Source organism: Neopelma chrysocephalum, unplaced genomic scaffold (assembly GCF_003984885.1).
Source record: "Neopelma chrysocephalum unplaced genomic scaffold, ASM398488v2 Primary Assembly neopelma1_252, whole genome shotgun sequence".
Lineage (NCBI taxonomy): Eukaryota > Metazoa > Chordata > Aves > Passeriformes > Pipridae > Neopelma > Neopelma chrysocephalum.
The window spans coordinates 2,540,679-2,561,852 of NW_020897914.1; the positions used below are offsets into that span (position 1 = coordinate 2,540,679).

The following is a 21,174-nucleotide window of genomic DNA, read 5'->3' on the forward strand; positions in this document are numbered from 1 at the left end:
AGCTCCAGGGATGGTTGGCTCTGGGAATGCACAGCTCCAGGGCACTGAGCAGCCCCGGGATGGCTCCGGTGGGTGCAGAGAGCAGGGCAGGGAGCAGGGGCAGTGGGGAGGATGTGCCTGGCAGCTGTTTTGGAGAAGGGGCTCGCTGAGCTCTGGCCTGGTGCCTGATTTGAAATATTATGGGCTGCTTTGCAGAGCGGTGTGGTGTGCTGCATAGCTGGTGGGACTGATTAGAAACGTGTGACAGGGAGGGAAGGGGGTTGGACCCAATGCCAGTGCCAAACATTCTGCCTTCTCCAGGGATACTGTGACAGAATGCCCGGGATGCCTGTGCTGTGCTGCCCAGGGGGTCTTGGGGGCTGCAGGGATGGAGGTGCTGCCTTCTGAGCACCCTTGTGCCATGGCCTGAGGAGATGAGAGATGGTTTGAGGCTGTTTTGCAAGTGTTTGGGCTTTGGAAATAGAACTCCTTGGGGAAGCATGTTTGAGTAATGAGGATGAGCATCCCCCGAGAGCTCCTAAGAGCAGATCCAGCAGCTCCTCTGGAGCCAAAGCTGTTCTACAGGCTCCTTGCTGGAGTGTCCCCTGGTTTCCCATCATTGTCCTGAGGCTGGCAGATTTTTGCTCCTACATCCCATTCCTGACAGCACGTGGGGTGGCAGCTGTGGCACAGGCTCCCTGGGTGCTGGGTGTTGGATCCCCAGAGAGACTGTTACACCAAGAGATGTCAAGCAGAGCTGGAGGCTGTCACCAAGCCTTGGTTTGTTCCTGCTGGGGAGAGCTTTGCTGTCTCTGTCCCACCGTGGGAGACGTCCTTGGAGCGAGCAGTCCCAGGGAGAAGGAACACCAAGGATTTCTAAGCCCCTAATTAAAAAGAATAGTTGGTTTAAATACCAGAATTCCCTCGCCAGCTGACTGCTCTGCTTCCATGTAAGCTGCTGAGATGCCTTTCTTCCCACTGCTAATGAGTGAGCTTGTCCCATGAGTCTGACAATCGCAGGCATGGGAGACTTGGGTTGCTCTGTGTGCCCAGGGGATTTTCCCCCTTCCCAGGGCTGTTTTCCCTACTCCTCTCCATTAATTTTCCCTGTCTCCCTCTTCCTCGGCAGCACCCTCCACCGTCCCCATCATGCACCAGGTGAGTGCCACGATGAGGAGCATCACGCTGTCCTGGCCCCAGCCCGAGCAGCCCAACGGGATCATCCTGGACTACGAGATCCGCTACTACGAGAAGCTGAGCCGCATCTGCACCCCCGACGTGGGCAGCTCCGTGGGCGCCAGGCCGGCACCGGTGAGCTCGGGGGAAACCCCGCCGTGGAGGGGGGCTGGGGGCACGGGGGCTTCACCCTGAGGCTGCTCAGGGCCTGAGCCTGCTGGGAGAGGGGGAACATCAATGGGCTCTGAGCCAGGCTCTGCTGGGAAGGGTCCACGTGGAACAGGCGGCGGGACAGACACCGGGTCACCTGGGCTGCCTCCGGAAGGTGGGAGTGATGTGCAACCAGGGGAAGGGGAGAGATGTGGCTACAAGTGCTAATTCATAGACTCACAGAATGGCTTGAGTTAGAAAGGACCCTAAAGCTTGTCTAGATCCAACCCCCCTGCCATGGGCAGGGACACCTCTCACTAGACCAGGTTGCTCAGAGCCCCATCCAACCTACGCCACTGCTCCCCCGGGGCAGTATTTTGTCCAGCACATCAGTACCCGTGCCTGCCTTGGCTCTGGTGTCTGTTAGGATGAGCAGGGGCCTGGAGCGAGGGGACAGTGTCTGGAGGAGGAGAGGAGGCCAGTGAGGGCCGGTGAAGGTTGCTGGGTTGTCCCTGTCCTGGGTCACTGCATCCAGTCCTTTCCCTGGCAGCTGTCCTTCCCCGCAGGGACACGCTCCCGACCCCTGCGCTGAACCGTGCCGTGCCCAAGCTGTTCCATCCCTCCTGTGTCTTCCAGCTCTAATGAATTCCTCTAAATGTGAATAATTAGATGATCTCACCAGTGGCCTCTTACCAGCAAATCACCGGGGAATGTGGCAAAAAATGAGATTGGAGACACAGGAGGTTTCCACCGAGGTTTAGCACAAGGTTTAGCCAGCACAGCAGGGACTGCAGGGGCTGGGGCTCTCAGCAGAGGCAGGTTGCCCTTGAACCTACTTGAACAAGGCCTTGCAGGGCACATTATGGTGTTTTATGGAATCACAGAATCATTTGGGTTGAAAGGGACCTTAAAGATCATCTAGTTCCAACCCCCTGCCAGGTTTCCATAGCTGTGTGATGTTTCTGAAAGGCACAGGGACATCAATGGTCTGAAGAGGAGGAATTTGTGGCTCATGAGTATTTTTGATCTGGATGCTCTTATTGTTTCTCCCTGCTGCTCCATGCTCCATGCTGTGGTGGGACCAGGGAGGCTGCCTGGGAGGCCTGTGCTGCAGGGACCTCCCCAGCTCCTTGGAGGCCAGGCAGAGCTTGTGGGTCCTGTTTCATAGAATCATAGAATGTCCTGGGTTGGAAGGGACACTAAAGATCATCTCATTGCAGCCTCCCTGCCATGGGCAGGGACACCTCCCACTATCCCAGGTTGCTCCAAGCTCTGTCCAACCTGGCCTTGGACACTTCCAGGGATGGGGCAGCCACAGCTTCTCTGGGCAACCTGTGCCAGGGCCTCCCCACCCTCATAGGGAAGGATTTCTTCCCAATATCCCACCTAACCCTGCCCTCTGACAGTGTAAATAGTCCCTTGTAAATAGTCCCTCTCCATCTTTCCTGTCGGCTCCCTTCAGGTACTGGAAGGCTGCAATTAGCTCACCTCAAAATCTTCTCTTCTCCAGGCTGAACAGTCCCAGTTCTCTCAGCCTATCCCATGGGATCCTCCATGTCAGGGATGCTCCTGAGGCAGAAGCAGGGCCTCTACTGTATCCCCGTGCAGCTGAACCTCATTCCTGCTATCACGGGAGGCGGGTGGGCTGTGGGACCCTGCTGTCCCTCGTCCATCCCCACCTCTGACCGTCCCTCTCGGCTGTGCCCGCAGGACCACAACGAGTACAACTCCTCCATGGCCCGGAGCCAGACCAACACGGCGCGGATCGAGGGGCTGCGGCCCGGCATGGTGTACGTGGTGCAGGTGCGGGCCCGCACCGTGGCCGGCTACGGCAAGTACAGCGGGAAGATGTGCTTCCAGACCCTGACCGACGGTGAGCGCGGCAGGGGCGGGTGGTTGTCTTTCCAGCCACGGCTTCACGCTCTAATTGGATCAGAGGAACTTGTCTCCACGCGGCTCTGTCCCAGCGGGCAGCGTGGCGGGAGCCAGGTGACTCACAGCGGTGTCTCGTTAGCCGCCGGCTGGAGGAGTGATCCGCCGGGAATCTCCCGGCTCCGCGTTTCCCTCACTGTTCAGCTGCACTTCTGTCTTTGCCCCCTCCAGCCGCGGTGACAGAACCCCCTGCCACGGGCTCTGAGCCTGGCACAGTGGGATGGGGTGGGAGGAGGGTTGTAGAGCCTTGGAGGAAGGACTCTGGGATGCTCAGAGCCACATTTGAGCCATCAGGGCAAAGCTGGAAGGGTCAGACCCGTGACTGAAAGGTGATTTCCCACCCCAAGGTGGGACCCTCAGCTCACGACCTTCATGGCTTCTTCTGGCCTCCTTGCCAAAGTCATGCTGCTTTTTTTCTGGCCCCAGCCCTTCCCTGCACCCACAAACACTTGATTCCTTTATAGACTACTAACTCATGGGACGGTTTTCCAGTAGTCCCAGTTTCAGGACTAATCCAGAGGCTGGTGAGTGAAACAAGGCTCCTTTTGTGGTCCTCCCACCCCTGAAGAGAGAGAGAGCCCCTACCCTGCTGCTACTGGTGTGACTCCTGCTCTGCTCAAGTGACACCCATGACTCCCAGACTCACTGCCTGTCTTTCCTAAAGCTTTTCTTCTTTCCTAAAACTTTTTTTCTGTCCTAAAACTGGGTCACCCCATACTCGCATTCACATCGAGTGCCAGCTGGAGTGGGAAGAGGAAAACCACATAGGGCAACCAAAGGGAAGGAAATGGTAATAAACCCCCCTCCAATGCCTTGAATATTCAGGATTAGAGAAGCAAGAAGAAAAATCCTGCCTCAAATAAGCAATTAATTGAAATTTAATAAGAAAGGGTAGTGTAGATTATTAAATAATAATTGATTGTTAGATGAGAATTTCTCAGGATTTAAGCAGCATGCAAGAGATAAATCTAGTTGGCAGTAATTAACTGCAGAGTAGAAAAATACAGATAAAAGGGTGCTAAATGCTTTCTTTCAGATGAATTTTATTTTAACCCTTGTGCGTCGCTGCTGGCACAGCCTGGCAGACCTCACTGGGGGCGGTTGGGGAAGGGAGTCTCTCTGGAATGCTACAGAAGTCCCCAGGAATGTGGGATCTGCTGGATACTGCCTGTTGAGGGCACCCACACTGCTGACAGGGCAGGGGATACAGGAGGGGGCAAGTGGTTTTCTTGGGGTTCCTCCAGGTGTGTCCAGTCCTCCCTGTGCCACCTTGGCTTTCACCCCAGCCTGCTGCTGAAGGACACAGCAGGTGGCTGAGGGGACACAGAGGGTTCCGAGGGGACACAGGGGGTGGGAGAGATGCTCGGTGGGGAAGGGATGCTGTGATTGCCATGGCTCTGCAAAAGGAGTTGTCACATGCAATCTGTGGAGATGTTAAAACCCACAAGCACACCTGCAGTAAAGGTGCCCGTGTTCTCCTGGGCCTCACTCTCAAGGTCATCTGTTGCATGGTGGACTCTCTGGCTGGTTTGATTATTAATGGGATCTTTTCTCTTCCTCCTTTCCTAAAACAAGTAGGAATTTTGTGTCTGTGAGACCCCGTGTTAAAATTGGTCAAAGTGACCAACAGTTTTAAATCACAGAATCTCAGAATGGTTGGGGTTAGAGGGACCTTAAAGATCATGCAGTTCCAACCCCCTGCCGTGGGCAGGGACACCTTCCACTAGACCAGGTTGTTCAATAAATAAATTTATTGAGGAAAGAGAAATGCCAGAGCACAAACCACCTTGTGAACCTCATCTCTCTGGGAAACTGGGCCCACGCACATCGGTTTGACTTTATTCCCAGGACCTTCTCCTCCATATTTTCAACCCCAAGCTGTGTGAGCTGAGTGTGACAGTCCATCCCTGTGCAATGCAGCACTGGCTCAACCAATGCTCCTGCCTGGATCCTCCCTGTCCCATCACCCTCCCACGGGAGCAGCACTCATAGAATCGGAGGGGGGCATTACAAGATCCTTTCCCAGAGGCTGCTCCTACCCCGAGGGAGAATTCACCCCATCCCTCTTCCCTTGCAGACGACTACAAGTCGGAGCTGAGGGAGCAGCTGCCACTGATCGCGGGGTCTGCAGCGGCCGGGGTGGTCTTCATCGTCTCACTGGTGGCCATTTCCATCGTCTGCAGCAGGTGGGTCCCTGTGGGATGCTGTGTCCCTGCAAGGTGGAGGTGGTCAGGTGTAGATTTGGGGTAGGAGGGGAGGGATGGGGGACCCCTGTAGCTGGAGAGAGCACCGAGATGCCACTGCTCCTGGAGTGTTGCTGGTGGGGAAGCGGGTTGTGGCCACCAGTGGCTGCTGATCCCTGAAGCCTGGCTGTTTTCTCCCTCTCTTCTCCCAGGAAGCGAGCCTACAGCAAGGAAGCTGTGTACAGTGATAAACTGCAGCACTACAGCACAGGCCGAGGTGAGTGGGGCAAAGAGGGAATGGGGGGGTGATCCCTAACCTGCACCCGGCATCTGCCCCACTCCTCTGCCTTCGAAGGGATGGAAGCCCCTTGGGCAGGTGGAGAAGACCGTAGGGTGGGAGTAGAGATGACCACTAATGTGTGTCAGGCTGTCTGGGGGTGGTTTGCAGTGGTGCAGCACTCTAGGTAGGAAAAGAAGTGTGCCAGGAGGGCTTTGGGGGATGATGAGGGATTTTGGGGGATGCAAGGGGTAGGGGGCATGTAGGGAACAAGGGTTGGGGAGAGGATGCTGTGAAGGCTCCCAAAGGAGAAAGGAAAGGAGAGAAGTGGTGTTCAGAGAGAAGAAGAGCTTCTCATCTCCTGCCACAGGCTCTGCCTCTGCCACAGTCAGTGCTGGGCTGTATGGATTTTGGGAGCGTTGTTGGGGAGTGTGGGCTGATGGCTGGCACTGCTGCTGTCCTGACCACGTGGCTGATGCTTGCCCTGTATCCTGCTCCAGAAAGGATGTGCAGACAGTGACTGGGGAGGTTTAACTGGCTTTGGGCTGTTGATCCTCTTGGCAAATAATTGGGAGAGCCTGAGCTTCTCCTGAGAGACCTCTGTGGTTGGTGGAGCTGTGCACCAGAATAAATCCGAGGTGTATTTTTGTGGAATGTCTGCTCAGGTGCCCCTCCAGCAGCCAGCACTGGAAATGATAACAAAGCAGCAAAGCAGCAGGGATTTGCCACTTGGTGCCCACAGGCTCCGTGCCCCATCCCTGTGGGATGTAAATCCCATTTACACTCTCCTGAAGATGCCTCCCAGGTGCAGTTTGATGCCTTGTGGGAAGAACCATCTCTGGATCCTGGGCACCTGCTTGGGGAAAAGGGATATGGGATGCAGGGATGGATGAAGGATGGCTGGGGAAGGCAGGGAGCAGAATGGGTGAGCAGAGGAGAGGGATGGAGATGGAGTGACCAGCCTGGTAGAAAAATTCAGGAGGGCTGAGAGGGCTGGAAAGGGGTTGGAAGCAGCAGGAGAGCCCAGCCAAGCCAGCAAAGCACACTGGATGTCTTTTGACCTTCTCAGCTTCATCCCAACCCCTCCCAACGTGATGGCAGCGCTGTGGGGGGCCTGAACCTCCCGGCAAACAATAAACTGTTTTCCCAACATCACCGGGTGATCCTGAAATACAACAGACCTGTGCTTTTCCTCCCTGTTTCCTCCACGTTTCTGCACTGCAGGGAGCAGGGCAAGATTTATTTGATGCCTGATGGCTGAACCCGTGTCAGGCTGCAGGTGGACTGATTTTTCCCATTTCCCCCCCGGTTTTGAAGCATTCACCACCCCATGTGTGTCTCTGGCTCTCTCCAAGCACCCCAAATCCCAGGATACTCAAACTAGGTAGGGAAGCAATGAAGCACGTGCCTGTCTTTGGTTTTTAAACCTGGTGGATGTGAGGATTGGTGTGTGAAATCCGGGGGTGCCGGCGCTCCCGGACTCCTGTCAAGGTTAGTGAGCCTCTGGGTGCTCCGTTAGTGCAGATGCTCGAGGAAAACAGGTGGGAAATTTGTGGTGAGCAACTAATGGAGTAACAAGAGCATCCTCTGGAACAAATCACTCTGTGTTAACTGGCACAGCAATTACAGCCTCCCAGCACAGCTCTGCCATCCCTCTGGCAGCCCCCCCGGGATCGCTGCTGCTGCCAAGCACTGCCCCGGGTGGGTTTTGGGGTGACATGGGGTCAATCAGGCTGTGATTTTTCATGGTTTATCCCTGCCACTGTTTCACTGGGAGCTTTGAGACTGGGAAAACAGGGAAAACACCCTGCTGAAGCACTAGCGATTCAGCAGGAGGGGTTTTTTTCTGTCCCCAAGATAATTATTCCCGAGGAAAAATGATGTGAGAAGGAATTGGACACTGGACTCAGGGTCAACTTTTGAAGAGTGATAAAAAATTTGCCATAGTCTGCAGCAGTGATAAGTGGCCTAATCCAGTTTTTAGGAGTGTTGGGATGATTTTAAGAGCACAAAGCCCTTTTTGGTGCTTTTGGTGGTGTGCTTCAGTACCCGGAATTTCACTCAGCTTCTACCAGGGATGATTAGGGTTAGGGTGCCTGAGGTTTGCAGAGCTGAGGAGTAGGTTTAGCTGCCCTAATCCCACTCATTTGGGTGGGATGAGGATGAGGGGGGAGCTGACCCTGGTGTTTACTGAGTGCATGGGCAAACCCTGGGGCAAATCAGAGGGTGTTTGAAAACCAGTGACAGTGAGCAGGAAACTTTGGCATTGTTTTCTCCTCTGTTTTTTCAATGCGTTGATCAGCGAGTCAGTCTCCGTTACGATCCTGTAAATCCCTTTGTAATCCTGGCTGGAGCATCAGCTGCTCTTGTAAAAGAATTTATGGGGCAGTTAAAGTGTATGAGACAGAGCTGTAAAGGGATTTATGAACTGGGAGATGCACAGATGGCTTCATTGCAGCCTTCCCCACCTCCGAGGTGCAGAGCTTTTGCCCCAAACGCCTCTTTTGGGGGTGAGGGTGCTCCTGCCTGGTCCCTCCCTGGTCCTTGATGCCCTACAAGCAGCTGTCCCTCGGTGGCTGTTTGGCACCAGCAGTGCCCACTGCAAGGGTTTCGTGGCTCCTCCTGAATTACTTTGCAGCCGGGAGCTGATTTAGATTCCTGGCGCAGAGGTGATGCTGTGGTCCATGCATCCATCTGTGTGTTGGGTCTAGAAGGACTCTGGGAAGCACCAGTGTGACAGGATCATGGTCCTTGGAAAGGTCCTGGACAGAGTAATCAAATCACTGTAAGGATGAGGTGCCTTGGGGAGGGGGACCAGGTAGTGATGTCCTTCCTGGTGTCCTCCAGAGATGACCCTGAGGGGCTGCTCTGCCATCCCCAGCCCCTTTTTTTGGACGAGAAATAGCACAGGAAGCTGAACTTCCCCTGGGAGGACCACAGCCTGTTCTGGGTCCCCGTGGTACAACACTGGGGGTGGCTGTGACCTCACTCTGCCCTGCAGCTGTGCCCCCTGGCAGCTCCACAAGCCCCTGGGCATCCAAACACAATGTCTGCAAACCCAATCTGGGGAATGTGGGGGTCTGTTTTGATTTTTTCCACCACTGAAAAAGGGCAAGAGCCCACTTGCAGCATCCCCTGCTCCACATTGCCCCCGTGCAAGGGACTGCACACGTGTCACAGTGCCCGGCCAAGCCGGATTTTCATGGATTCATCCAGGTTGTTGGTTATAATTGCTGCACTCTGTCAATTTAGTAGCCGCCACAAAGCTATCAGAGGCCTTTTTGGATAAATAAATATTTCTTCACTAACGTGTGGAGCCTCATAAAGCCTTCACCGTAAAGCCAGCACGTTGTAGTTCAGGTCTGTAACTGCTCCCATTGCCGAGGAGGAGGAGGAGGAGGAGGAGGAAGGATAACAGTGGAGGAGTGGAGGGCAGAGGAGGAGAGGAGGGTTGCAGGGGAGGGCTGGGTGCAATGGGGGGACCAAACTCCAATTCTTGGCCATGGCACAACTGCTCTTTGTTTCCCAGGCTGCTCGATGGATGACTTGTGGATGCTCCATCCCTGGAACTGTTCAAAGCCAGGTTGGAGGGGGCTTGAAGCAAATTGGTGGAAGGTGTCCCTGCCCATGTCAGAGGGTGGAACTGGATGAGCTTTAAGGCCTTTCAGCCCAAACCATTCTATTAATTCTGTATTTTTATAATTCTCTCCCTTTTGCTGTTGTTCCTGTCTTTCCTGCACCAAGGGTCTCCAGGGATGAAGATCTACATCGACCCCTTCACCTACGAGGACCCCAACGAGGCAGTCCGGGAGTTCGCCAAGGAGATCGATGTGTCCTTTGTGAAGATAGAAGAAGTCATTGGAGCAGGTGGGTCTCACCATCTCCTGCTGCCCATCCCTCCCTGCCCTGTCTGCCACTCCTGTGTGGCCAAACACGCACCTGGAGCAATTTTCTGGGGAAGCACACGTGGTCCTTCACCAGGAAACAGTCAAGGAAGCCTTGAGACATTTCTGTATTTGTGATAGGTGAGGGTGGACAGGAGGTTGGCTTATGCTCTCAAAGTGCCTCTACAGTGGGAAAAGCTCCAGGAATGTATTCACTGGCTGACCTTGGGGCCTCTTGGGATTTCCCACTTGGCTTTTCCATGAGATAACAAGAAAAGCCTGATCTCACTGTAGTCTGTGCCATATTCCCATACATATGTATATATACACACACGTGCACTATGTGTGTGTCATCTGTGCTGTTTCTATTGCCATTTTTAAATAACTGTGTTATACTCTTAGGAGAGAAAGTGAGAAGCTGTTGGGGGGAAGCTGTGAAGAAGCAATGACTTAGTTTTGTCGTGATCAAGTTCAGTGATGTATCACCTGCCCTTTGCTGCTCATCAAGGCAAAGTGGCTGCAAACCTGGCTTAAATGTAATCCCTCCACAGGCAAATTGTGCCTTGCTGAAGGAAAAGCTCTCCTGCTGGAAAGGAGAGGACGCTTTCTTCATATTTTAAATCAGAGAGCAGCTGTGTAAACAGACCAATTATTTTTCATCCCAAGATAAGTGATGTGCAAAAAGGCAGCTGAGATTATCGGTGCTGACACCTGATATTTGAGGTCATCCTTAAATGTTGAAGTTCTTGCTCTGCAAATCCTTCTTGTGGGGGTCTGCAAGAGCAGCCCCAGCCTTTGCTTGTGTTGGTGTTGGGCTTTGTCACCTCAGAGAAGGTTGCAAGCCTAAACACATCCCCAGCAGCAGATGTTGCCCCTTCTAGAGAGGACAAGTGAGCAGATTTGTAGAGGAGAGTGTTGTTGAAGTGTGAACTGGCTGCCATTTCTCGTTTGGTTGGTCTGGAGACCAAACAGCCCAAGATACTACTGCTCTCTGCAATGTTTTACGTGGAGGAGGAGGAGGAGGTGGTTGCAGATGGTCTTGAGGCACTTGGTGCTCTGGTCTGGTTGACAAGGTGGTGACCGCTCAATGGTTGGACTCGATGACCTTGGAGGTCTTTTCCAACCTGAATGATTCTGTGATTGTCTTGCACTTGCAGGGGAGTTTGGAGAAGTGTACAAGGGCCGCCTGAAGTTGCCGGGCAAGCGGGAGATCTACGTGGCCATCAAAACGCTGAAAGCCGGTTACTCGGAGAAGCAGCGGCGGGACTTCCTGAGCGAGGCCAGCATCATGGGGCAGTTCGACCACCCCAACATCATCCGCCTGGAGGGCGTGGTGACCAAGAGCCGGCCGGTCATGATCATCACCGAGTTCATGGAGAACGGCGCCTTGGACTCCTTCCTGCGGGTGAGACAAACTGGGGTCATGGGGACTGTTGTTCGGCTGTGGGATTCGGGAATGAGATGTTGGTATCCCGTTCGTAAATCCCAGCCTGTTTGCTTGGGTCGGGAGCTGGTTGCAGTGTGCCATGCGCCCCAAAAATGTGTGTTCTGGTGCTGGTTACCTCTGCTTTAATCAGGCAGGGCAGCTGGATGGTCCTCTGGGGAGGTGCAGCATCCCCCCGAGGTTGGGGTGAGCGCCCTGTCCCACGGTGGGCTCTGCATGCTCACCCCAGTGCCTGCTCTTTGTGGTTGCAGCAAAACGATGGGCAGTTCACAGTGATCCAGCTGGTGGGAATGCTCAGAGGGATCGCTGCTGGGATGAAGTACCTCGCGGAGATGAATTACGTGCATCGGGATCTGGCTGCCAGGAACATCCTGGTCAACAGCAACCTGGTGTGCAAAGTGTCCGACTTCGGCCTCTCGCGCTACTTGCAGGACGACACGTCTGACCCCACCTACACCAGCTCCTTGGTAGGTACCTCTCGTGGGGTTTTACCCTGCCCAGCATTCCCTGTGCCTGCCCTGCACCCTCTGCCAGCGGGACCTGGGACAAGGGTGCTGGATGTACACCCTGGCATGGGTGGGAGCATCTCATGAGTGTTCTCATCATGGATGGTCATGGTGGTTCCCTCCTTTCTCTTCCTCCTTTTTATGAGTTTTCCACCTCCCTCCTCCCCAGGCATCTTCCTGCCCTCCACCGTTTCCTGATAAGCCTCTTCCCTTTTGTCCATGGAGGAAAGGGGCACAGAGGGGTCCCTGGAGAGATGGGAAGGGAAGGCAGGGAGATCACACCAACTCCCGATGGCACAGCGATGGCGTTTTAACTCCCCTTCCCCCAGCACTCCAGGTCTGGACTGCTTTTCCCTGCTGGAAACTTGTTCCATGCATTAATTGAAGACACAAGCCTAATGGGAGCTCTGCTGTTCCACAGCCACCCCTCTTCTCCTTAATTAACTCATTCATAGGTAACAGCAGCTCCTCTCTCCTCCTGCTCCCACTGCCCCTGGGGACCCCCAGCTCCCCACCATGGCCAACATCCTGCCAGTGAGCCCTGAGCCCCTGAGTGTTCAGGATGACCAGAGGGGAAGGGGATGACTTAGGATTAATTAGGAGAGCGTGCAGTGGTGCCAGCACGAGGCTGCACCAACTCCTGCCAAGGAAGTTCCTTGGGCTGCCAAGCTGTGCCCATGCACCAGGGCTGGTCCAGCTGCCAAAATGAGAAAGCCATGGACATGCCTTTAACGCTGACTCAGCAGCTCACCAGTTGCAGCCCTTGGCTCTCCCTCCCCTGCTCATGGGGTGTTTCCATCCCCCCAGACCTGCCCTGCTCCCTGCCCAGCCCTCTGCAGGCAGCAGCCTTTGAGCAGACACCCAGCTTTTATTTTTCCTTCAAAGACCCCGGCAGTAGCTGCCGAGACGAGGCATGAATTAGTCTTTCCCCCACTTTCGGAGATAAAAAGAGATTATCTCATCTGTGTTTTTATTTAATTTAGGCCATAATAGATCTCCCTGGCAGCTGGGAAGTGATGCTGTGCCTGCGATTGCATCACTCTGCCTCCCACAGCAGGCTTTTCGCTCTGGGGAAAAGGCAGGAAAAACAACCTAGCAGTTAATTTCTTCATTTGTAGTTATTCAAATCAAATTTTTTGCCATTCATCCCTCAAGAGCAGCTGACGCTTCCTTGGAAAGGCTACAGAAAACAATTGTGCTAAACAATTTACAATGCAGTTCTGCCCCCGGTAAATTCCGTCCGTGTCTGTGGTTTTCCTTATCCCTGGGCTCTTCTTGTGGTTATTTCAGCAGAGCTTGCCCAGGGAGCAATCCCTCTGTGTGCTGCCCCTCCTCACATCCCTGCCCTCTCAGCATGGCCTCTGGCCCTGGCTTGGTGGGGTGGCTTGAGATGCTGAGCCTGATTCTGAGCTTTTAGGAGAAACAAACCCTGGCTGGTGGGTATCCAGGCTCCTCTGCCAAGGGAGCCGTTTCTCAGCTGCTCTCCCTTTTTCCCTAGGGGGGGAAGATCCCTGTCAGGTGGACGGCGCCGGAGGCCATCGCCTACCGCAAGTTCACCTCGGCCAGCGACGTCTGGAGCTACGGCATCGTCATGTGGGAGGTGATGTCGTTCGGGGAGAGGCCCTACTGGGACATGTCCAACCAAGATGTAAGCACTGGGGGTCATCCAGCCTGCTCTGGGGGCATGTGGGTGGCTCGTTCCCTAAAGAAAGCCCTGCCTGAATGGCTCTCAGCTCCCTCCTGGAGCCTCGGGAGCACTCGGTTTGGAGATGAAACAGGCTGGCGAGTGAGAGGATGCAAGGAGGGAAATCGGGAAGAAAAGCCAGTGGGCTGGTAATTGGACTTCGGCAAGCTGCAGGGCCTTTGAAAATGTTCAGAGGGCTTACGAGCAGGGAAGGAGCTTTGGAAGTGTGACTGCTGCACTCCGGCGCGATCCGCCGAGATAATGAGTGGCAGCTCTCCGCTGGGAGGAACTGCGGCGCGCGGAGCATCAGAGCGGAGATTAACCTCGGGGAGAGCCCGAGCCGGGAGCGGCTCCTCCCGCTCCCTTTGCTGCTGATCGGCTGGGCCGGCCTTGCCGGCTGCCTGTGGCACCCGTGCCCGCACACGCGGCCCAGCCCCTGTGCCAGCCCCCCGCGTCCCTGCCCCTCACGTACCGCTCTGTCCCCGCTGCCCGCAGGTGATCAACGCCATCGAGCAGGATTACCGGCTGCCCCCGCCCATGGACTGCCCCGCCGCCCTGCACCAGCTCATGCTGGACTGCTGGCAGAAGGACCGCAACACCCGCCCGCGCTTCACCGAGATCGTCAACACCCTCGACAAAATGATCCGCAACCCGGCAAGCCTCAAAACTGTGGCTACCATCACCGCTGTGTGAGTGCCCGGCGCGTGGGAGCGCTCCCTGCTCCATGCTGGCATCCCGAGCCATGGCAAAAGGCTCCCCTCGGCCCCAGGGGGAAGGACGGGAATTCATCAGTCGTTTGGCGGGAGCGGGGGTTTCTGTCTTTGCTCTGCCTGACAGTCAGACAAAGAACATGTAGTTTTCAGCCAAGCAATAGCAATAATTCTTTGCTATTGATCCTTTATGGCGTGTGACCGTGCGGGCGCGGCGGCTGCTCTGCCGGCGCCTCCCTCCCTGTGGCTCCCGCGGCTGGATTGCATCGTGTGGGATTGCAAAACTGCTTGGCACAGTGGTATTCCCACAGGACATGCCTTCCTTGGGGGACCACAAGGGTGCCCGGGGTGGATTGAGGGGCACACGCGTGTGCTGGCTGGGCTCAGGGGTGGCAGCCCCTCGGTGCCAGCCAGGCTTGTCCCCAGCGGTGTGTCCCTGTTTCAGGCCTTCTCAGCCCCTCCTCGACCGCTCCATCCCCGACTTCACTGCCTTTACCTCAGTAGACGACTGGCTGAGTGCTGTGAAGATGAGCCAGTACCGGGACAGCTTCCTGACCGCTGGCTTCACCTCCCTGCAGCTGGTTGCCCAGATGACGTCCGAGTGAGTTGGGTGCCCGAAAGCTGGGTGCTGCCCGGCTGGGGGTTGGGAGAGGTGGGACGGTCAGTTCAAGGCAAAGGGTGGCTGTGAGCACCCCTCACACTGGGCAGGAGCACCCTGAGTTGGAGGTGGCCACATTCAGCATCTGGGAGTCAATGTGTGGGTGTGTCCCTGCTCTCAGTCCCAGTGATGCTCACGGGGCTGCGTTTGGGCTCTTTGGCTGTTCCAGCTGAGCTTGCATCCCTCTCATCACTTAGGGACAGCAAAACACCACCCTCAGCTGCCCACTGATCTTCCTCTGCCTGTCTGTCTGTCTTCCAGAGACCTCCTGAGAATAGGGGTGACTTTGGCTGGGCACCAGAAGAAGATCCTGAACAGCGTCCAGTCCATGCGAGTACAGATGAGCCAGTCTCCGACCTCGATGGCATGACGTCCCTTGTTTGATGGGGAGGGGCGGGGAGGGCACGCAGAGGAGGGGCAGAGGTGGGAGGGGAGGAACTGACGGGTGCCAACGGGGCAGCGTTTGGGGAGGAGCCGCCGCTGCCCGGGGACTGCGACCGCAGACGAAGGATGTTCCTGGGACTCGTCTCTAACTGGTGACTTCCGTTCCTCACCAACAGAAGCACACTTAGCAATGTCATGGGGAACAGCGTATAAATACATATAAATATGTACAAATCATATATTTAAAAAGCAAAGCAAAACAAAAAAACCATAAAAAACGATGAAGACAAACCAATGTGCGTTGGGGAAGCAAACCCAAACCCTAGAGACCAGACTCCAATCCCACCACCAGTGAGCAGTGGTTGAAACTGAGAAGGAGGAAGGGGCTGTTGGGAAAGGGAGAGGCATGAGATGGAGCGTCCTGTCCGGAGAAACCACCTTCCTTTTTCTTTTTTCACCCTCCCTCCCTGCCCCAGCCCTCCTGGCTTGCCCCGCTCCCCTCTCTGCTCATGAACTGGGTGGAAGTGTCCTCAGACGTCTCCGCAGCTCCCTGACATCCTACCCGGGTGCCACTCCGGCAACTACCAAAGGACTTCGCTGACCACTGCATGGGGGATCCGACTCAATCCAGTTAATGTCTTCATATTGAAGAAGAGATGTACCTTCAATAGAAAACCTTGGGTTTTGGTTTTTTCTTTTGTTCATTTTTTGTTGTTTTTTTTTTTTCTCTTTCGCTTGCATTTTTTTTGCAAAAAGGAAAAAAAAAACAAAAAAAAGGATTAAAAAAAAAAAAAAAGGAATCTCCATCCTGGAAAACGGAAAGAGGTGTTCCCGTGTGTGTGTGTGCGCGCTCGTGCGCCTGTGTATGTTGTCGACCTACCGTGGACTCACTGCTCGTCCGTCGCCGGCGGTCACCGCTGACCCTGCGGCCAGCGGCCGGCCGGGCCCCAGCCCGGGGGGCCAGGGGTTGTGCCCACAGCCCCCGGGGGCAGGAGGCAGCCGGGAAGCACCCGGCAACGAAGGAAGTGCTCAGCATCCTGGAAGCGGGGAGGAGGACGCCAAGGGCCCGCGCGGCAGGGACGGGACCGGAGGAGCCGCCGCGTGGCTGTGACTGGGTTGGTGGCTGCTGGAGGAGGAGGAGAGATGCTCTGGGAAATGGACTGCTCAGGCCTCCAGAGCCTCGGCGAAGATGGCTATGGAGGACTTTTTTCCCCCATCTTGCAGACCTAAGGATTTTGATATTGATTTATGGACTTAGGTTTCGTGGCTTCGGAGGTAGGTCTGTTTGTCTTGTGTGCCTCTCTGTCCGTCCGTCTCTGTATTTTTCTGCTCTTGCTTTCTTGCACCCTCTCCCAGTGGATGTTTCCTGGTGTTAAATTTGATTTTTATTCTTTTTTCTTTTTTTTGTTTCTCCATTGGTCTTCTTTGCAAATTGATCTGGTTAAAATCACCAGGCGCGTGTCAGTGTTTACCCAGAATATTGTAGGACTGGGCAATCTGACTTCCCTCCGCGGATCACGACGGGAGTTTATAAAACAAATGAACTCTTAATAAGGCTTTTACTTAGAGGGTTATGTGCAAGTTGTAATGATCCATCACCGCGCTGTGCCGGCGTTGTGCCGGCAGCCAGCGGTGCCCACGTGGCGGGGGAGTGGTGGTGTGGGGTGGCTGCCTGGCCCTACCTCCGGGGCTGTGGGTCCTGGATGGGATTTGGTGGTGTGGTGGCTCATACGTGTACAGAGACCCTCTGTCCTCCTCAATCAACCTCCATCCTCCTCACTCATCCATCCCCACTGGGGCCGTGCCCCACATCTGCTTGCACCGTGGGGATGACCTGCACCCATCCCTGTCCCAGGGATATTCCACTTCCTCCTGTGTCACCGGGAATGCTTTATTCTGGGCCATGACCATGCACACACCTGTCTGTGCTGTAGCAATGCCCTGTGTCCATCAGTGCCATGGGGATACCTCACATCCACCTATGCTGTGGGTTTTCCCCATGTCTGTCCTTGCCATGGGGCTGCCCCATATCCATCCACACCATGAGATTGCTCCTTGCCCATCTGCCCCATCGTATTCCTGACATCCAGCCTCACCAGGTTTCTTGCTGCCGCTGAACACAACGGGACGAGCCCTTCCTCTGGCTGCTGCCCTCCCTGTCCACGTGTCCTGGGTGGGATCACTGCCCCTGTGCTGGGGCCATTGGGGTTCGCTGTGGCTGGGGGGACCCCATGTATCCTGTGGGGAGCACATGCTTGGTTCATGATGGTTCATGAGGAGCACGTTCACTGGCTCGTGCTGCTGGTTCATCACCTGGGGATGGGGTGCTCTTTACCTCTGGCACTATTTCTTTCATCCCCTAAGGAAGATGACCCGCGCTCTGCCGAAGAACAGGAACTAACAAGAGGCAGGAATGAGCTTGTTTCAAATCACTGAACTCCCCACAGAGAAAGAGGCAGAGAAAAACACCCCTTGTTTACAACAGCAGGGACTGTTCCTCGTCCTGTCTGATAGACGATCCCTAATACCTCTCGGGATATTCGTGGCCCAAATCTGTATTCCAGGATGTTGTCACACAGAATACAACATGCAGATGGAGCGGGCGCCGTGCATGCTAATGCGCCGCTGCGCCACATTGATATTCACTGATGGTGAAGGGTCCTTTGTGGGTTTTTTTTATGATTTCTCTTTTATTAGAAGGAAGCTAAAGGCATTTAAAGGAACGAATGACAGCCACACAGGCTAAATATCAATACTCCACCTTTACGGCTCCCCTGTGGCGTTGCCCGGCTGCACGAGCACCTGTGAGGCAGCGGGTCCTGCTGCCCTGCTCAGGGTCCTCTCTGTGGCACCACTGCCCCTTTTTCACCCTTTCTAACCCTTTCTTAATATAAAACCTTTAATATAGAATCATTAGGTTTAGAATAGATCAATCGACTTTTGACCTATCCCTGCCTTGTCAGCCAGACCAGAGCACTGAGTGCAATGTCCAGTCTTTCCTTAAACACCTCCAAGGATGGGGACTCCACCACCTCACTGGGCAGCCCCTTCTGATGTTTAACCACTCCTTCAGTGAAGAAATTCTTTCTGTTGTCGAGGCTGAACCTCCCCTCGGGCATCTTGAGGCCATTTCATCTTGAATATGAAATATGAAGTGTTCAGTCCTGCCCCTCCCACCCAGCAGACTGGGTGCTCATGAGTGGATAAACAGGCTGTCCAGGTGCTTGGATGCTTTTGGAGATACCGAGTCCTGCTTTACATCCTGGTTTGATTTCCCAGGGTGGATGGTGCTCCTTGGCCTGCCCGTGCTGCCAAGCTCCCCTGACACATGGCCACCGTGGTGCCCCTGGGCATTGCCAGGGCTGGTGGTCTCTCTCCCAGCCGTCTGATGGCTCCTGGGCTGTGCTGTAGCAGATGATTCCCATATCCCGCCTCTCCTAATGGGTTGTTCCTACCAAGGTGGCATCTTGGCCTTGTACCAGGTCCACCCAGCTCGGGGGCCTGGAGATGTCCCCTCCAGGGTCACAGGAGAGCCTGGCAGCAGATGGATGGTGCCCAGGGCTGAGCAGGGAGAATGCAGGTGGCTCAAACAAATCCCTGCAGAAATGAGGCATCGTGGGCCAAGGGAGTTGCTGTCAAGAGAATACTTGAGGGAGGGTCACCATGGGCCACCTGCTTTCCTGCCTTTCTATAAAAACCTTTTCATCCAAAATGGAAGATTTCACCGAAGGCCATCAGGCTGTTAATGAAAAACAAGGGGAAAAGTGCAAAGCAGCCATGTTTGATTTTTGCTCTTTATTGAAAAAAAGTAACATAAAAATTTCAGATGACTTCTGATGGACCATTTTGTTTCTTCAGAGGCCTTTCTTCCAAGTACAATCAATTTTCCAAACTGTGAAGCCTTTCCGTCTGGGAGTGACAGTGTTATCCCTGCCTGGCCATGACAGCAGGGTTGTGTTTGGACTGCTCCTCCTTTTCCTTCATCAGATGCCAAGGTGGCACCTCTTTGAGGGTGCCCTGTAGCTCTTCCCTGGCCTAAAATTGAGCACTCCCATTTCACATCTGATCCATGCTGGTTGGTGTTGGACTGTTGATCTCCTTGATCCCAAAGGAGAAGGGGGTGACTCAAAAATAATTTTTTCCTCTGCAAAGTTTTGGCTTAAAAGGAAGAAAAAGGCATTTTGGGATCAAAGAGGACCAACTCCACAGGCCTGTCATCCGGGCTGGGCTCCATCCATCCCACAGGGTCCTGGGGGGTTCAGCTGCCACATGCTAGTGCTGGGATGTGCCCACTGCTGGTGGAACCCCCCAGGGTGGATCCTGGCCCCCTGTAACTCGTAGGTGGAGCTTTGGTGCCTCGCTCCCGTGGCTGTATCCCAGCTCCAAGCAGCAGCACACAGATGCAGCTCCTTGCCTGGGTGAGCCCACCTCACCCTTGCCCCTAATCCTGTCCTTTCACTGAGACACTTTGCAGTTGTCAGCTCCTTCTCTCCATTTCTATGGCAACTGTAAAAACCTCAGCCCTTTTGTGTCTTTTTTAGGGTTTTTTTTTTGTGTCTGGGTTGGCTTTGTCTTTTTTGCATGGAATGTTAAATCAAAAAACTGAGACTTTTTACTACCAAAACCCTGCTCTGAGCTTGGCCTAAAGTCTTGTGTGAGAATCAGTGGGCAAGATGCTCATGTCTGGAGTGGATGTTGCCAAATGGTTTCATGTTGCCTCTTCCCTCCACCAGCCCCACTGTTGCTCCCCTCATCCCTCAAAAAACTCCCATTGGCAATTCAGCTGTGTGGTTGTCCCTGGGGCTTTTTCATGTCTTTTGTACAGCCCCATCCCTGGGTGTGGTGGAGGAGGCAGCAGCTTTCTCAACAGCAGTAATTAAAGGGAGATGTCGTGCTGCTGCCAGCAAAGGTGGACCCAAGGCTCTCGCACATCCGAGGCAGGAGCGAGCGTTTGAACGGGGAAGAGGAGCGTGTATTCATGGTGTTATTATGTGCCTCTTTCCACAAAAAAAAAAAGGAATGCATTTTATGCCATTTAATGACCTTCAAATTAACAGTTCTTTGAAAGCACTTATGTATATTTAATTTTAAATGTTGCTGCAAGTCAGAGCGGGGCTGCGATGAAAACAGCAGGCGGCTGGTTTTTAAATAAGAGAGATCTCAGACCATTATTTCCAAGCCTGTCAGCTTGTGGTGCCTCTAATGCTCCTTTCCCAAGGAGGAATCAGGGCTGTCCTTCTCTCTGTCCCTCTGTCCCCCTTCCCTTCTCCACCATCCCTGCTCCAGGAGCTCCCCACATGCCATCCCGAGCCCCATGAGATCTCCTCTTCTGCTTTCCGCTTCTCCAGGGTGTTTGATTCAGAGGGAGGGAAGGGTTGGTTTGGGGTTGGTTTGCAGAGATCTCATCAATGAATCTGCCTGCATCCTGAGGACATCCCTGTGGGAGCCAGGGGAATATCCCAGCTGGCCCATGGCCTGGGATAAATCACTGGGCATCACCTATGAAGGGTTTTTTCACTGCCACCAACCCTTGCTGTTGTTCTGTGATGGGGACAGACACGTTTCTGTTCTTTAGGATCTGAACTAAGGCTTTTGCCTCTGATCCATAAAAACTGCCAATATATTCGAGCCACTCTGTGTTCACTTGGAAATCGTTACTCTTAAACATTGAATCTGACTTTAAAAAGAAAAAGGATCAATCAGCTTCTGAGACAAGGAATGGATTTACAGACCCAGAAACGTTCTGTAGCTCCAAGGCCACTCGTCCTTCTTGAACTGCCGATGGAAAAGCAGTTGGTGGGGGCCAGGGCTCACATCCACCTCTGGCATTGAGCCAGGTGCTGCATGTTCCCTGCTCCCCTAAAGTCCCCCCTGCACAAGGAGCTGCAAGAGGGATTTAACACTCGTATCATTATCTGCTCTTGTGCCTCTTCCATGAAGGATCCTGCCAGGGTGGGTGCTGGTCTAATTACAGCTTGGGCTGGACATTCCCAGTGAGTCTTCTTGCAATTTTGGAAGAGCCAGAAGCTTCTTGAGCAGTGATGAAGGAGAGGCAAAGTCCACACCAATGGATTCCCATGGCGAATTGTTTCACCCCGTCAGTGGTTTCTCCACATTGTTCCTGTTCCAGCTTGTATCTTTAATATTTTCTGTGGGTTGGAAATGTTCTTTGGGATCATCTGGTCCAACCCTTCTGCCATGTAGGAA

The 21,174-nt window shown here is 54.2% G+C and overlaps 1 protein-coding gene across 1 annotated transcript in view; it reads left to right on the top strand.

Moving 5' to 3' along the window:
- EPHB1 (EPH receptor B1) overlaps positions 1 to 21,174 on the top strand; it is a 79,365-nt gene that overhangs the window by 52,064 nt on the left and 6,127 nt on the right. Inside the window, exons 9-19 of the mRNA XM_027703778.1 lie at positions 1,109 to 1,290; positions 3,016 to 3,178; positions 5,315 to 5,423; positions 5,633 to 5,697; positions 9,442 to 9,564; positions 10,739 to 10,986; positions 11,277 to 11,492; positions 13,030 to 13,179; positions 13,711 to 13,904; positions 14,371 to 14,526; positions 14,845 to 16,242. Of these exons, the coding sequence (XP_027559579.1) occupies positions 1,109 to 1,290; positions 3,016 to 3,178; positions 5,315 to 5,423; positions 5,633 to 5,697; positions 9,442 to 9,564; positions 10,739 to 10,986; positions 11,277 to 11,492; positions 13,030 to 13,179; positions 13,711 to 13,904; positions 14,371 to 14,526; positions 14,845 to 14,953 (1,715 nt within the window). The 3' untranslated portion in view covers positions 14,954 to 16,242. The remainder of the gene's footprint in view (positions 1 to 1,108; positions 1,291 to 3,015; positions 3,179 to 5,314; positions 5,424 to 5,632; positions 5,698 to 9,441; positions 9,565 to 10,738; positions 10,987 to 11,276; positions 11,493 to 13,029; positions 13,180 to 13,710; positions 13,905 to 14,370; positions 14,527 to 14,844; positions 16,243 to 21,174) is intronic.